The sequence below is a fragment of the Gambusia affinis genome, linkage group LG04, assembly GCF_019740435.1.
Source record: "Gambusia affinis linkage group LG04, SWU_Gaff_1.0, whole genome shotgun sequence".
In the NCBI taxonomy this organism is placed as follows: Eukaryota; Metazoa; Chordata; class Actinopteri; order Cyprinodontiformes; family Poeciliidae; genus Gambusia; species Gambusia affinis.
In genome coordinates, this window is record NC_057871.1 from 5,903,286 (window position 1) to 5,919,741 (window position 16,456).

The 16,456-nt window shown below is 35.6% G+C and overlaps 1 protein-coding gene across 6 annotated transcripts in view; it reads left to right on the forward strand.

The window, feature by feature from the left end:
- Positions 1 to 16,456, forward strand: part of LOC122829158 (glutamate receptor 2-like) — a 50,757-nt gene that overhangs the window by 489 nt on the left and 33,812 nt on the right. For all 6 annotated transcript variants that reach the window (XR_006370335.1, XM_044113499.1, XM_044113496.1 and 3 more), the window contains exons 2-5: positions 8,021 to 8,161; positions 13,156 to 13,395; positions 14,481 to 14,602; positions 16,368 to 16,442. Coding sequence is in view for 5 of the 6 variants with exons in the window: in XM_044113499.1 (XP_043969434.1) it covers positions 8,021 to 8,161; positions 13,156 to 13,395; positions 14,481 to 14,602; positions 16,368 to 16,442 (578 nt within the window). In the remaining variant the exon portion in view is untranslated. The remainder of the gene's footprint in view (positions 1 to 8,020; positions 8,162 to 13,155; positions 13,396 to 14,480; positions 14,603 to 16,367; positions 16,443 to 16,456) is intronic.

Below are 16,456 nucleotides of genomic sequence, written 5' to 3' on the forward strand. Positions count from 1 at the left end.
CTGTTAACAGGTTTTTTGTTTATTATTTCAGTAAATATCGCAGCAACAACAACCTACAGGCGATAAGGCCGCATGCAGATATTTGTAGTTAAAGGCATTCCAGATTATTTAAACTGGGTTTTATGTTGCTGCAGAGCAACATTATGATAGAATACAGAGAATATCCTCACTATATATATATATATATATATATATATATATATATATATATATATATATATATATATATATATATATATATATATATATATATTTTTTTTTTTTTTTTTTTTTTTTTTTAAAGAATGGCCCTCAATTGCAGCAGCATAAAACACAACAAATCCAAAATACAAGATATATCACATAACACATGACCTAAAGACTTATTTTCCATTATGTATTTTCTCCTTATTTGTCTGTTGTTTCCATTTTTTGTTTGCTTTCCTTTGTAAACAGTTTTTAAATTGAGCATTCAGCTTCTTCACCTCCATGCTTTGAACTAATTATATTTAATCCTAAGTTAACGGCTTCTTTTCACTGACAGAATGTATATGAGGACAAAAATGTTGTTGATGATTTTGTCAAAAACTTACGTTAAATAAATGTTAATAAGGTTAAATGTCCAGTCGGATTTAATCTATAACTCATTGTTTATTTTGACTGTTAATTTCAGAATCAGATGGGAAGCAGTTCACTGAACTGTCTAAAGATCATGAATTCAAAAGCCTTAAAGATACTTTTGCACATTTCATTATCTTGCTGGGTTGTTTAAATGAAAGTGAGAGAAAGCTTCCATTGCTATGTTACTTAATGTTTTGTTAAGGTTTATATCTTTGTGCAACAATTTAATATCCTTTGGGTTTTTGTTTGATATTTTTACTAATATTGTGACTGTTCTGTTAAAATTGATCTCTATCTGTCTGAGTCCAGTTTCTGTTTTCTTCTTGCATTTAATTCATTCAACACCTTCCCTCTCGTGTTTTTGTTTTGTGCTGCTTTCCTCAGCACATTGCAGCTGTTTTTACTTAACAGGATTTATTTGAAATCTGGTTTCTTTCACCTCTTTTCACACCTGCCTCATTCATCGGTCTCTGATTGTCAGTCATTCGCTGTTGGATCTCTAAATTTTCTGATTTTTGGCATATATAGAAACATCCACTCACTGATATATTCATTGGATACGCCTGTTAGCAGCTAATACAAATAGCTGCCAAAAGGTCATATGAAGCATGGCAATGCATTTAGGCTTTCAGGCGTTGTGAAAACTACTTGCTCACAAGAGGGAAGAAAGTGGATTTAGGTGATTTTTAAAGTCACATTTATATTCAAATGCAATAGTTTACTTAAGTCTTGTTGCTAACAACATTCATCCCTTTGTAAGAAAAGTGTACACTTCTTCTGATTGCTATTTACAGGTTAATGCCCCGATTCATAAGGTTTTGAACATGACAATGAGTTCAATGGACCCCAGTCACAGATCTCAGTCTCAGGGTGTTTTCACACCTGATAGTTTGGTAGAATTGGTGTGACTGGGGACCAAAATCGCAACTTTTGTTACATTTTCAGCTGGTGTGGGTTGGTTTCACACTGCATTGTATCAAACAAAACAAACCCTTTGAAAACCAGTTCCCCTCCTCGCCTGTGGAGGCGCTGCAGCAAGAATCACTGAAGGAAACGACAGAAAAACCTCTAAACAAGATACGAGCATCTTTTTTCCAAAATGGAGTAGCATCAGATTTTAGCGGTTGTAAGATTTCTCTTTTGTCTTTGGAAAAAGACCACAAGCTATTTCACTCGCTAGCACTAGACTCACGCATTTGTTTTGGTTGTATTTACCCAGAAAGCCATGCGCTATAATCCGCTTCCTGCTTTTGGAGCGGTCTTCAGTCTGCTTGGCGTTCACATATGCATTCGAACTGCACCAGAGTTCACTTCAACCAAACTGAGACCGAGGTTTCTAGGAGATTTTTTGGATCTGCGTCAGCATTTAATTAACCTCCCCAAACAAACCAGATTTTCTAGGAAAATGAAAGAAAGTTTGATTAAATACAAGATTGATATTCTGGATGTACAGCCAACAAATCATTTATAGAAATGTTTCTGTTACATATATATGACACAAATAATTAATCACTTGTGGAGGCTCCCCAGTGGTTTATGATTCAGTGACAGGTAACTGGTAATTTAGTAACTAAAAGCTGGACTGGAAGTAATCACCACTATAACAGAGCTCCAAACTGTGGAGATGGACACACACCTCCAAATTGCACCAAGGGTCAAAGTTGATGATTGGTGGGAGCAGATATAAGTTTCAGGCTACCTTTTAAAGAAAAATCCTGGTGTCACTTTTAATGATGAGTAGGAAGACCAACTGATCTGATCATGAACAACAACTGTTTGATCAACTCTGCATGATCAGCTTTAAAACACATAAATATGTTTGGATTTTACTCTTCATCATCACACATGACTGGATGGGCAGCAGCATCGGCACTGCGCACTGCACCCAGATTAAAGTCATTTTAACTTGGCTCAGCTGAAAGCATGACACGCTTAGCTGCTTTTTCTACATCCTTGCATATTGTCATGAAGCCGATGAGCTGAGGATGTTTCCTCCTCCACAGCAGGACGAAAACTGAGAGTGGAGGCCTCGAAAAGTCAGGCACATTTTGAGAAACACTGGAGGTTTATACAAGTTAGAAAAATCCTGGAATTAAGTAAAAAAAAAAAAGAATTTTAAAAAGTAAAATTTTTTGGATTATGGTTTTTAACATAACAACAAACAACTGTAGATGAAGAGGGATTTCATTTTTCAGTCCAAGAGGGTTAAATTGTTGCCACTTTTCATTTTGTCTTACTAACATATCTGCATGTTTTCAGTTGAATTGCTTTGGATCTGTGTCATTTTAAAGGCAGAAGATGCATTAAAGTTATTTCTCGCCCTCTCATTGTTTTGTCAACTGGACATAAAACCACGGGTGTGTAAAGTTGTTTTGAACGACTGCAAAACAAAAACTGTTTGGGAGAAGGTAGGTTTCTAAAATATTCTGCGGTCCAGCCATGTTCCCGGGAGTTGTGAAGGTCAGAGGGAGCTTAGTGAGATCTCAGTCCTGTGGGGACAAACCCAAAGGAAAACCTATGAACTTTTCACCCTTAGCTTGCTGCTGGGAGACTTTTGATTTATGCTTAGCTTGTTAGCTTGTTGCTTTTCCGCATAGAGGAGCAGAACAGATTCTTCACTTTGCTGAATTTGAATTAGTGCTACATGCAGATTAAAAACCTGGATTTTATTGACAGTTTTACTTTATTATGGGTTCAGTCTGAACTCAGAGTGAAAGGGATCTGTAGCAAATGAAGACGGATGATTACTTCTAACATGTGACACAAACAAAGATATTATTTTCACAGTTTGTTTCCTGCATCTTATTTCAAGTGCTAATAATTCCCTCCTTCTGCACTGTAAAAAAGAAAAAAATCATATCTAATTTACTTGCAGCTGTGGTTGCCAGAATTTTACTGTAAATTAGAAATGCTTTTTTTTTACGGTGTGGACCATATGGTCACACGAATAGCTTATTTTTCTGTTCAGTACATTAAAAGCCATAATAATTATTTATAAATTTCTGCATCTACAAAGTAGTAGAATTCATCAGAGAAAAAAATAAAAATTACATCTGGCTTTATTATTTATTCTACATTATATTCAGAATTCCTATTTAAATTTTCTGAACCATTTGAAAGAAGGTTTGTTGCAGATTATTTTTAGATGTTTGACCAAAGTAGCCAACCTTTTGTTTTTGTCAGCTTCAGTTTTTTTAAGATTTATTCTCAGTTGCACTGACTGAACTAAATAAAGTTTTTACATGTTTGACCAAAGTAGTCAGGATACTGTTTTAAGCAGCTTCAGTTTCTTAATTATTGATTTTATATTGGCTCTTATCCTCCTAATTGCACTGATAAAACAAGTTTTGTAATTTTAACATGTTTGATCAACCTTATGAAGCTATTGGTGTATTTAAGTGTAATTCAGCACCGTTTTAAGTCAATACGGCATTGCTTTTCTGAATTTATCGTATCAATTGATACTAAACTTCAGATATCTGTATCGTATCGGAAGTCAAAAACTGGATCAGACACAGGTATTTCCCAAAGGCCAATAAACAAAATCTAAAATTTGCAAAAGCCAAAAAGAATTTTTATTTATTTAAAATTATATTTTGAAAAATTATTTTTGCTCCTCTAAATAATCCATTGAAAAATCTCTATTGACATCAAGCAATCAAACTCTTCTTCTGATCTTTGAACAATTTTTAGTTGCACAATTGTTTAGTAGAACAATGTTTCTGTCAAAATGTGATAATTATATTCCTATAAACGTAAAAGTGATTTCCAATCTGATCAGGTTGTCTTCTTTCTGATTTTATCACTTTAAGGTGAGATAAAAGAAACATGAATTCATTTCCCATACATTTCCATGCATCTAAATTATTTATCTCCAAATCTTTATGCTGGAGCTGTAAGTAGTTCAGGAGTCAGGTGTTCGTTCACCTGGAAGGAACATTGAACACTTAAATGCTGATGTTGGCTAAACAGCTGACCTTTGACACCTTTCTGTGTTCCCCCCAGTTCTGAACAGCCTTTCAGAAATAGAGTGCTGCTTGCTGTTTCTTTTTCCTTTTCTTTTCAAAAGAAGCATGCCTTCATAGCCTTTAAGAAGTGACTAAGAGTTTTTTTAGGCAAATGTGACCAAATCTCAATCCCAAATGCAACCTGTGTCTTTTACCTTGTTACATTACTTCTGGAGAAAAGTGCTAACCTTTGCCTGTAAAATATACTTTAAAATGTTCTTTATTATTACAAATTCAAGTAACTAATTTTAAATAAAAGTTATCAGTGGGAAATGCACTGATCCAGTTTTTTAAGCGATTACTTCAACTACATTTGTTCCGGCTGAGCTAATATATTAAATTATAGAAACTTCTCACTCGATAAGACAAGCTGCAACAGTCATTCTAAAAGTAATTCACATTTTTATTCAAATCTTTGGTTTTACAGCTTAGGAAATGAAAGAAGAATGTAATTATGAGTAGACCTGTCACAATAACAAATACTGATGGATGATAAATTGTCCCAGAATCCCTTGCGATACACGATAATGTTGCTGTTTTGAGACCATTTTCAAGTAAAATAATAATGATGGCATAATAATAATAATAATGCATAAATGCATTCTCAAAAATCAATAAATTTTAAATTCTAATGAACATTTAATTCTGGAACTGGAAGACATTTAAATATCCAAAAGAAATAAACAAAATCAACAAATAAAATCAATCATGAAGTCCTTCAAAAACTTCATAATTGAAAAAAGGGCCAGTTGAGACCGAAGACTTTTATCATCAAGTTTTTGGTAGAAACAAAGAAAAGAGAAAAACGATAAATCATGCAAATGGAAATTATTGAGCTGGTTTAATTTATCATGCGATGACCGTAGTCGATTTATTGCCTATTGCAACAGGTCTAATTATGATAATAAATTGGCAGATTATTATTATGTCATCCCAATGATCCAGTAGTTTAGAATCACATTCAGAGTTAGAAATAATTATAATTATAGTTATTGGTTATTCTGATGATTGACTGGAATAACAAATATTCGCCTGACTCTTCATTTAGGCCTTTTTATGCAATATTAGAAATTTCCTTCTTAAACAAGAAAATGACATTTTTGTTACAAATGTACAACAGCGCTGCATTTCTTTCTGTATGGTTGATCAGTTCAGTGAATCTTTTCAGATTCGTTTCAAGACTCCCAACAGCGTCACCATCCACTTGGATGATCCGAGTTGTGACGTGTAAATTTCCCTTTGGGAGAATTATGTTCAGTAATTTCGTAGTTTCACTTCACAACATCCTGCAGCAGTAGGAAGTTTCTCATAAAAATAGATATTTTGAATGTTTTGGTCTCTAGTAGCCCTTTTTCAAAGTTTGCAGAGACTTCATAATTAATTTTGTTTGACGTGTCTGTTGTTTTGTTCATTTGTTTTGCATGTAAAATGTCTTCCAGTTATAATGTTAAATGTTCATTAGAATTTAAAGTTTCTTTATCTTTGAGAATTTGGTCCTGCATTGGAATGCCATCACTATTACATTGCTTGAAATAATCCCAAAATGATAATATTTTGGGGTTCAATGCGATTCTATGAGCTTTTCGAAGGAGCAGGAAGTTGATTGTAAAAGTAGATATATGATCAGTGTTACGTTCTTTATGCTGATCTTGTTCTCGGTTAAAGAACCTGATTGTGATTCCCAAAGCTGGCCAGATACAGAAGCCAATGATTCTGCACCACTGCAGGCAGCCATGCTTCTCCTACTAGCCTTAACCTCCAGTTCCTGCTCAGGGCAAAGAAAATGACCTCATTCTGCCAGATCCACCACAACGGCTGCAGCTCAGCTGAGGTAGAATGCAAAATATCCCCTTTCTGGGTTTAATGCAAATGTATTGGTCACAGGAAGAAAACACAGAATTTCCTGTGATCAAAATAAAGCGACGCAGCTTAACTCTGTTGTTTCTCTGTGGAAGAACGTAGACGACTTTCCATTTCCATGTCTGCACAATTTAACTATGGAGAGCCTTTTCAGCCAAAATTTAATACGTAAATAACAAAAAATAGATAGCATAATACACACATAAATTAATAAATAAATATGTAAGTAAATAAAAAATAAATATCTAAAATATAATTATAAGTAAATGTATGAAATAAATAAATAAATAAATAAAATTATAAATAATTGTATAAGTAAATGTATGCATGTATAAAAAAATAATAATACAGAAGCCAATTCATGAAATTTTTATTTAAATATTTATTTATTAGTTAGTTAGTTAGTTTGTTTGTTTGTTTGTTTGTTTGTTTGTTTGTTGATTTTCTGAACTGGCTCTCCATGCTTAATGCTGTGATGTTGATTAATATAATTTCTGACGTTTCTTCTGACAGTCAGTGACCTCAGTGTCTCCAGCATCTCAAAGCAGAGTTCTCTCCACATCTTATTTCCGTTTTAAATCATTTGTTGCCGTGTTTTTGTTCCAAAAATAAAGAACAGAATCATAAACTTTTTAAAAGTTTATGACAAATCATGGCCAGCTTAACAAATCATGGCCAGCTTATCCATTATGCATGAGGGACATCTTCCACATTAGGTGCTACACAGAAGGAAACGCTGCCCCAGATGGCGCAGCAACAAGGCGGGGAGGTTTTGGATGCAGTCGGGCAGAAATGAATTGTCTGTGGACAGCAAGTGCAGAGAGGATGTTATAAATCAATTATTTTATATTCCAACATGAATTATAAACATTTCTACTTTTGTTCAAAGCAGACTGGACTCCTTTTTTAGAAGTAATTTCAAGATAAGAACTTTTTAAGATTTACTTTCATAGAGTACTTGAGGCACTTTGGGTTTTCAAGCACTCACAGCAAACAAGGTATAAATATTGAGCTTCAGTGGAATTAAAATAAAGATAAAGGAACAATACTTACAAGTATTTGCACCTGTTTTCATAAAGGAGGATTGTTAGGATGTCTTTACTTCCTGGTTCTCCTCAGCTGTGTTGATTCTTCTTCTTCTGTTGTTTCTGTTGAGGAAGCGGCTGAATCTGCAGCTGCAGCTGAACAATTCCTGGCAGCAGATTTCAGGGAAGGCATTTCCCCAGAGCTGCTCAAGGCCTGGGACGTTGTTAGGTCTGTCTTGGCTGGAAAGTGTGTGTAGCATTGCAGCATTTTATGGATGAAGAGGGCAGAACTGTTGGACTGGCAGCCTGAATTCATATTCATCAATACAATGTGAATAGTCTGCAAAAGTTTTGAATGTTTGCTGCCTGTCAACTCCGAAATGTTCAGCACTTTTGTTCAGCACCAGGAAATTGGACTTTGATTATATAAATGCTGGAATCATCACATTTGGAAAACATTTGAGATTTTTTGTGCTCCACTCTGACCAACCACACCAATAATTATTTCTGTTCCTGTGTTTCCTGTAGGTGGTTTGTTTCCCAGGGGCGCGGATCAGGAGTACAGCGCATTCAGAGTTGGGATGGTTCAGTTTGGGATGGCAGATTTCAGACTCACTCCACATATAGACAACCTGGAGGTGGCCAACAGCTTTGCTGTTACAAACTGCTGTGAGTTTTGCTATATTATCTTTGTCTATTAATGATCATTTGGTTAAATTTATAAGTAAACCTGAAATGTAGCATTTGACAATAATAAATAAAAAACATTAACATTCAGAAATGCTGTCATACTTAGACTTGTGTCATTGTTTTTACCAAACTCATATTTATGCAGTTTTATCATTTCAGTCTGACTAGTTCTCAACTCAGTTCAACCAGATCAAAGTGAATTGTTCATGTTCACAGTTCTCCAGTTTAATACTTTAAACTGAGCTTTTACTTTGAGCTCTAGCTATTTTTTATTCATCTAATATATTTTTTTCTGAAATGAAAAGGTTATTAGTATATAAACATACAACATGAGATCATTAAAAGTTGGCATTCACATCATCTTGTTTTATTCTCCTGTGTTGTCTTTGCTCTTGTATTTTACAGTAGCTGAATTTTTTATGCATATATTCCTTTCATCAACAGGAAATATAATTTTGACTGATTGGTTTTCCATTAAGACTTTGTTTGTAACTGCAGTCATCTTTAAGCCTCTTATTACTGTAAAGTCCATGATGACAGGATTTACAAGGAGTGGAAAACAAGTGAAAAAATTAAAGATGAAGTTGCCTTTGAAAAGAAGAACTCATTCATTCACTCATCATTAAAAGACAGAAAATTCAACACCAATAAAGTTTAAACAAATTCAGGTTGTTTATATTTCACATTTATCATTATGGACTTTCTAATAAAATCTAGCTTGATTTCAACTATAGTTGATTATTATTTTATGTAATTTAAACATATCCATGTTTTTTTTACAGTTACTTATCGGTAGGAAGATCAGAAAGAAGAGTTTTTAACTGCAGTTTTTCTGCCATTTCTAGTTTTAAGGGATGCTGCATTAGTGGAAAATTCAATTAAAATACACATAGGAAAATTAATTGACATTAACTTCCAAAACAGCCACTGGGCTCAAAAATAACAACCAGCAGTTTCTTTGCCAATAAATTAATATTTTTTGGTGTCTGGAAAACTAGCTGTTTCCAAACCCTCCAGATTGTTAAATCACATTCAACCAGCACTGTGCTGTTGCCTGGCAACCTAAGCGGAACTCTACCCATTACCTAGCAACCCAAACAGAGCTCCAGCACATTTGGTCAGCTGGTTTTAATGCTGTAATCACTGTACAATGGCTGCTGGAAAAGAGAAGTTCTTTGTTGTTGGCCTACCATCCAGAAACCACTTGCTGCATTCTTGTTGCTTGTCCTGGAGGCTCTACTAATGCTTTTCAAAGATGTACAGTTGAATAATTGCATATCTGTTTGCAGCAATTTCCATATGAGAGTGTAAACATTGAGTTTGTGGGCGTGGCCAGCAGCAGCTTATTTGGACCTAAAGTGACAAGAGGCAGAACTGAGCAGACTGAAATCTCATTATCTAAGAGTGATTATGTACAAAAAACTTGTAATGCTGCTGCTATTTAAAACCAAAACGTAAGATGTGATAGACCTATCCTATCCGGTTCATGGAAGAGTAACAGGTCACCTTTAAGGATTGGATCTTCATATTCTGCTGCAGAATATGAACTGAAGGTGGTGTAGTCAAGTTTAAAGCAAGGAGAGACAAATGAGCTTAAATTAGTAGCACAGATCCTTTCATGAAAGCTGGTTAGAGTCTCTGCTGCCCATGCAACATTTCCCGTCCTAGAGGGGAAATGCTGCAGCTCTATCTCAGTGAAATATCTGAAGTTTGCAGCTAAAAACTCTGAGATCCGCTCATAGACAACAATGTACATCATAAAAAGAAGCTCGTTAGTATAAAATGTTCCAACAAGGGTTGTTTATATTTAAACATGTTGCTAATTTAGACTTCAATTGAACTTGTTGAGAATACAATCCCTCTTTAAGACATTTCCTTGTTGCTTACTCTACCGCTTTATGTGAGCTCCTGCTGTGTGATCTGGATCAGTGACCTGATTGCATTGTTGGTTTGCAATTTAGAGCATTTCAGTTTTCTGCAGACCAGCTGCAGGGATATATAAAGTATTTAGTGGCAACATGACCTGCGTTAACTGCCTTTTTTAAAGTTAAATCCCTGTTGAAAGACTTCTTAACTGAGAGTCTGTCATTCACCTCATTCTGCTTTTGTTTGATGTGCAAAAAACAGTCAAAATATCTTTTTACCTTATTTTGTAACTTGGACATGTTACATGTTTAGCTTACCTTCAGTAGATGTCTGAGTTTGATTCTAGTTGTTATAATATTCTTTTATTTATTTTAAAAATGTAAACCTTTCATGTTAACTCGCTGATGTTTTAATTCTCATTTTTATTATGATTTCTAACTTAATTCTTCCTCTAATATGATTTTGGATCTCAGATATATCTGAGCTCAGTTTGAACTGTCTGTTTTTTCAGTTCTATAGAAATATATTCTATAGATCACACATTTTAACGTTCTAGCTTTCTCCTTTTTTCTGATTCTGAGGAAAAACATATTTCCACATTTGAGATTATACAAGAATGAAGAAAGGTTTCTAACAGCTTCCAGTAGTTTAAGGCCTTTTAATGATACAAACATTTGATCATTTGATCCCTAAAGGTAAAGAGTTCACATGTCTCATAACAAAAAGCTATGAATATAGCCCCCTAAAATCTGGTTTTGGCTTCAGTTTTGATGCTTTAGACACCAGTTTTCCTATTTAAATGATATTTAATTATTATGTTATTTCTTTTAAATGCTAAATTACTATAAGTTGCCTGTGATTTTTCTGCTGTTCCCTGGTTGGTTTGCAGCCCTGATAGAAGAGCAGCAGCAGAACAGCTTCACACACAGTTTCTATAGCGCATCAGCATCTTTAAAATCTTCCCCCTCACCTTCAACGCCTTGGCCTTGCTCATTCACGTGGCATGCACTTTCCAAATGATTGAGTTGGCAGATAGTGTTCTGCTGATTATTCAGAGGTCAAACTTTGTAATAAGGGCAGATTGGGTCTGAAATAAATGACTTTCAGGTCGTTCATCTTTCTGAACGTCTTTACAAAACAATGAAAATGTGGATTTATCCCAAGTTTTCATTGTTTTTGTTTTGCGTGGGCTGGACTGAGATCCTCACAGCACGATAACCACAGATTTAAAACAAAAATGATTTAAGAATTGCTGTTGTTTAAAACCAAAAAGTAAGATGTGATCAATATGTGATGCAGCTTCTATCACATATTGATTGGTGGCTCTCTTGAAGCATTTAATGATTCAGAAGGCAACGGTGCAATTACAAATCGATTATTGACGCAACATGATGAATTCTTAATAACTGTCAACAGTCCTAAATCTTTCCTAATAACCTTTGCAGTACACGTTTTGAACCCCTTCACTCATAGCCACACTGTAAAAAAAATAAACGTCTGTAATTTACAGTAAAATACCGGCAGCTGTAGCTGACAAAATTTTACTGTATAAATATGATGAAATCCCTTTTTATATAAATTTTACCATGCAAATACGGTGAAATACATATCGATACGGTAAATCCAGCAAAATAAAAATTTTGAATATGTCACTCTGTGACACTTTCAGCCATCTTTAAACCAAATAACCCAATTTTAGACGATTACATTAATCCAGTAACTGTTGTGGAAAGAACAGAAGCGGTGTGAACAAAGGCTCGTTCGTGGAGTATGATGTGCTCTTATCAGAGCATGATGTAATGACGGCCTGTGGCTAAAGGGATTCAGTGTGATAGCAGTGAAAGCACCAAGCCGTTGCTGCTTGCTTGCTCCTGCCCTCCATGTTTTACTCATGCATTGTAAATGAGCTGTAGTGTGTGTGACTTTCAACAACTGCAGTCATGGTCACCTCCAAATAATAAATCTATAAATTTGCCCAAATGAAAGGCAGGTTACTGATGATTAAACACATATTAAACCATCAGTTGCTGCTCCTGTGGTCTGACTTCTTTCGACAGTCTAAGATGATCCAGGTTGGTTTATATAGTGACACTACTTTGAGTTTATGTTTGTTCTGACCTATCTTTGCTCTGTATCCCATCTTCTGTTCAATGACAACGGCTGTATAAGACAAAGTGGATCAATATTTAAGGAAACCTATTATGAAAAATTCATATTTTTCACATTTTTGTTCTTCTATTTGTATCTTTACAGCCCAAGCTCTTAAAAAAACACCTGTTTTTACACAATAAGTTAATGTTTTTAGGTGTCTGGAAAATGAGCTGTTTCAAAAATGCCATGATTGTTAAGTCACATTTAATGGGCACTGCAGTGTTACCTAGCAACCCCAGTGAAAACCAGCCCATCGCCAAGCAACCCAATCTGAGTTCCAGCATGTCTGATCAACTGGTTTTACAGCTGTATTCACTGTACAATGGCTGCTGGAAAAGACAAGTGCTTTGTTGTTGCCTTACCACCCAGAAACCATTTGCTGCATTTTAGTTGGTTGAGCAGGAGGCTCCACGTCTGCTTTTCAAAGATGTACGGTTGTATAATTGTACATCTGTTTGCAGTCATTTTCACATGAGTGTAAAAGTTGAGTTGGAGGTCTAGGCCACCTGCAGCTTATTTGGATTTGAAGGAGCAGAAAGGAGCTCAAAATATACAGAACTTACTTAAATCTCATTATCTAAGAATTATTTTTTGCAAAAAATGTAATAAATATGTTTTATATTGTCCTTGTCCTAACCTGGTCAAAGAAGCATAATAGGTCACCAGTAAAGAGCCAAAGCTGCCGGCTCTGTGTTTGAATGTTTGAAGGGCAACTAGATGACAAATTAAATGTAAATACCTGAAAGAGGTTATTGATTGCATCTATTAAATCAGAGATTCAAACATATTTTCCATGCTACATTAAAATTTTTGAGTTATGGCAGAGCAAATCCAATTTGTTCCTTGGATCTTCTAATAAAACACGGCTTAAACTTGCAGTGATTTCTTATCTCTGTTAACTTGTCTCGTTAAAATGTTTCATTCATTCATTGTCTTTTTTTCCTCTTTTTTTCCAGTTTGCTCCCAGTTCTCCCGGGGCGTCTATGCCATATTTGGCTTCTATGACAAGAAGTCGGTCAACACCATCACCTCCTTTTGTGAGACACTCCATGTCTCCTTCATCACACCGTCTTTCCCGGCAGAAGGAATGAATCAGTTTGTTCTGCAAATGAGGCCAGACATCAAGGGGCCTCTAGTTGCGTTGGTGGAGTACTATAAGTGGGAGAAGTTTGCCTACCTGTATGACAGCGACAGAGGTAAACGGATTATCAATGTGGTTTTTTACGTTCATGTTCCTGCATCATAGTACACACCAAATCTTTCATTTCTTGGTTTAATTGAGTAAATATAGGCTGATGTGATTGGCTTAAGGGCAGAAACATGCTCATCAGTCTGAGGAAATTAAAACACTAAAATAAAAATTAAAAATAAAAAAACGGTTAACACTATTGTGACAATTAGGCCGAAATCCTAAACTCAGGTTTGCTGCAAAAACACAAAATCTTACCAAGTATTTTTGTCTGGTTTCTAGTGCAAATATCTTGAAATAAGACAAAACAGACTAACAAGCATTAGTTTCTTCACTGCTGCTTTCCAGTGAACATTTAAACTGGCAGCATCAGTGCTGCTCCAGCAGCTGCACTGGAAGAAAGAGATTAGCTCTTTTTTCTGACCATTCAAAACCATTTTCCACTCCAAGCACCTTTTACCTATCAACTCTTAGCCAACATTGGATTTTTTCTGTCCAGACTGTTCAATATATAAACTGTACTAGTAGTGGATTATTTCTCTAACATCCACACCTTCACATCTTCTGCTGTTGTGTCCTGACCTAAGACATGCCAACACAGAGCGAGGGGAACTGGGACAGAACCACAGACTTAAAGACAAAATGCTTTCATTCCTGGGAACACCGGATACATCCTGGGGTTGGAATTACGGTTGGAGGGAGGGCTTGAATTACCGAAAAGAGTTGGACCCTCATTATTCCAACCCCAATTCCAATCCTAAACTCCCAATTCTTCCTTCCCAGGTGCAATGGGTTGGAAGGCGGCTTGGAACCAGAATAATTAAACACAATAAATAAATCATAAACATAATCTAACTAAAATAACTTGCAACCACTTTGTTCTGATTTATAGAAAAATGAAACAGTTTTTATCCTTCTGTAAAATTAAATTTTCCTGTTCTCATGCTGTGCTGATTGGTATGAAGTCCTGTTAAAATGCTACACAACTCTCCCTTAATGAGTTGAGCTCTGGAAATGTCCATTCATTTTTTCTAAAAAAGGTAAGAATAAAGGACGGGCCTTAATTATTTTTTGCTTTGTGTGTGTTTGCAGGTCTTTCTACCCTTCAGGTGATTCTGGATACTGCAGCAGAGAAAGAGTGGGTCGTAACAGCAATAAATGTAGGAGACCTGAAAGATGAGAGTAAGGATGAAGCTTACCGCTCCCTCTTTCAGGTACCGGTACTCTGAAATTCTCTCCTAACTGCACAAAGTTCAGGTTTGTCTTCAATGTACTGAGTCTCTCACACATCCAGAAGTCTAGGAACCCACTGAGTTATTTTCTGATAAACTGATGCTTTAGGTTCCGACTGAAACTGGGCCCATTTTTAATCACCTTGAACAATTAATGTATTATTATGCAGTATGGTATAAGTGCAGTTTTTGAAGGTTTGGAGAAAGGAGGGTTTAGGGAAGCGTCTCGAAGGAAGTTAAAGTTTGTTCAGTTTTATTGTCTGAGCTCTGTTTCATAGTATCTGTGTACATCTTAAAATTGGCCAAAAATGCATATAAATTAGATTTTTGCTGTTAACATTCTGACTAAAACCGGGAAGATGGAGCACATCACCCCAGTTCTAAGGTCTCTACTCAGTCTTTAAAATACTGCTGTTAGTTTATAAATCACCACAATACATTAAAGATTTGCTGTTGTCATAGCAACCTTCCAGACCTCTCAGGTCTTCTGGTTCTGGTTCTGGTCTGCATTTCCAGAAGCAGAACCGAACATGGAGAAGCAGCATTCAGCTTCTATGCACCACAAATCTGGAACAAACTTCCTGAAAACTGAAAAACAGCCGAAACACTGACATCCTTTAAATCAAGGCTAAAAACGCAGCTGATAAGAGCTGCTTCTGAACCATAATCAGTGAAACATTGATCAATATATTTGATGTGTAACGACGGCAGAAGATAATGTTTCAGTTGTTGACTCTATGTCTTTGTGTTTTTGTGTTTTCATGATTTAAAGCAGTTTCTGTGTCTTGTTGCTGAAATGTGCTATACAAACAAAATGTGATTTTGATTTGAAGCGTGAGTATACTTGCCATAGATTAGAAAGAGATTCACAATGTTCAGCCTTTTCTTCATATCAAGCAGTTTATATTTGCAATGTTAATTCAAAATTTGCTGAATTAACACCAACGAAGAAAAGCCAAGAGAGGTTTAGCTAATAGCTGCTTTAAGCTCAACGCAGATGAATTTTCTAATGTTAGCTGAGATTAGGTAACTCAACTTAAAAAGACACTTTGTTAAGCTTGAAGCTCTTAAAGGTTAACCATGAAAAACTCTGTTGTTTTGGGGAAAATTCTAAGATTCATTCATTCATATCTCAGAAAACCGTGAATGTCAGCGTGTCGCTGCTGAATTTGTGTAATGAAGCGTTCATACTGGTGGGAGTGAGCAGAGGCATGGATTCTTTACTTCATTTGCTTCTAAGATTTTGCAGAAATCTGTTCATTTTTGATATTATCCACCCACTGAATCTGGTAGAGATGTATGTGCAGAGTGCTGTGTTTAGACCCCAGGTACTGACATAGTTAGAGGAGGACCGAAATACTAAGCTATGATGAAAGGAGACGTGGAGGAGGAGGGAGGCTCTAAAGATGCTCTGGAAGAGAGAGTGACATGATTACAGTGACATGTAAAAAATGAGGACGAGGGGCTGATTTACTCTGCGAAAGTAGGTAAGAAAATGCTTATTGACAGCTTAGAAAGTGTGAACTTTGGATGTGATTAAAAAGGAAAGTGACAAATAGAGCAGGAACAGCCTAAAGCAAAAATAGATAACCGGCTAAATCCTTTTTGTTATTGTGCTTTCCTTCTAGAGTCAGTAACTGATGAGACTGTGACTGGGATATGACATTTTTCCTTTTTAAAACAAACAACAAATAAATAACAAATACAGTTGAATGGGTTATAAATACACCTTCTTATGTCTCTTTAGGACCTGGAGATCCGTAAAGAACGACGCATCATCCTGGACTGCGAACAAGATAAAGTCAAAGATATTATGGAGCAGGTGAGTCTTCTCAA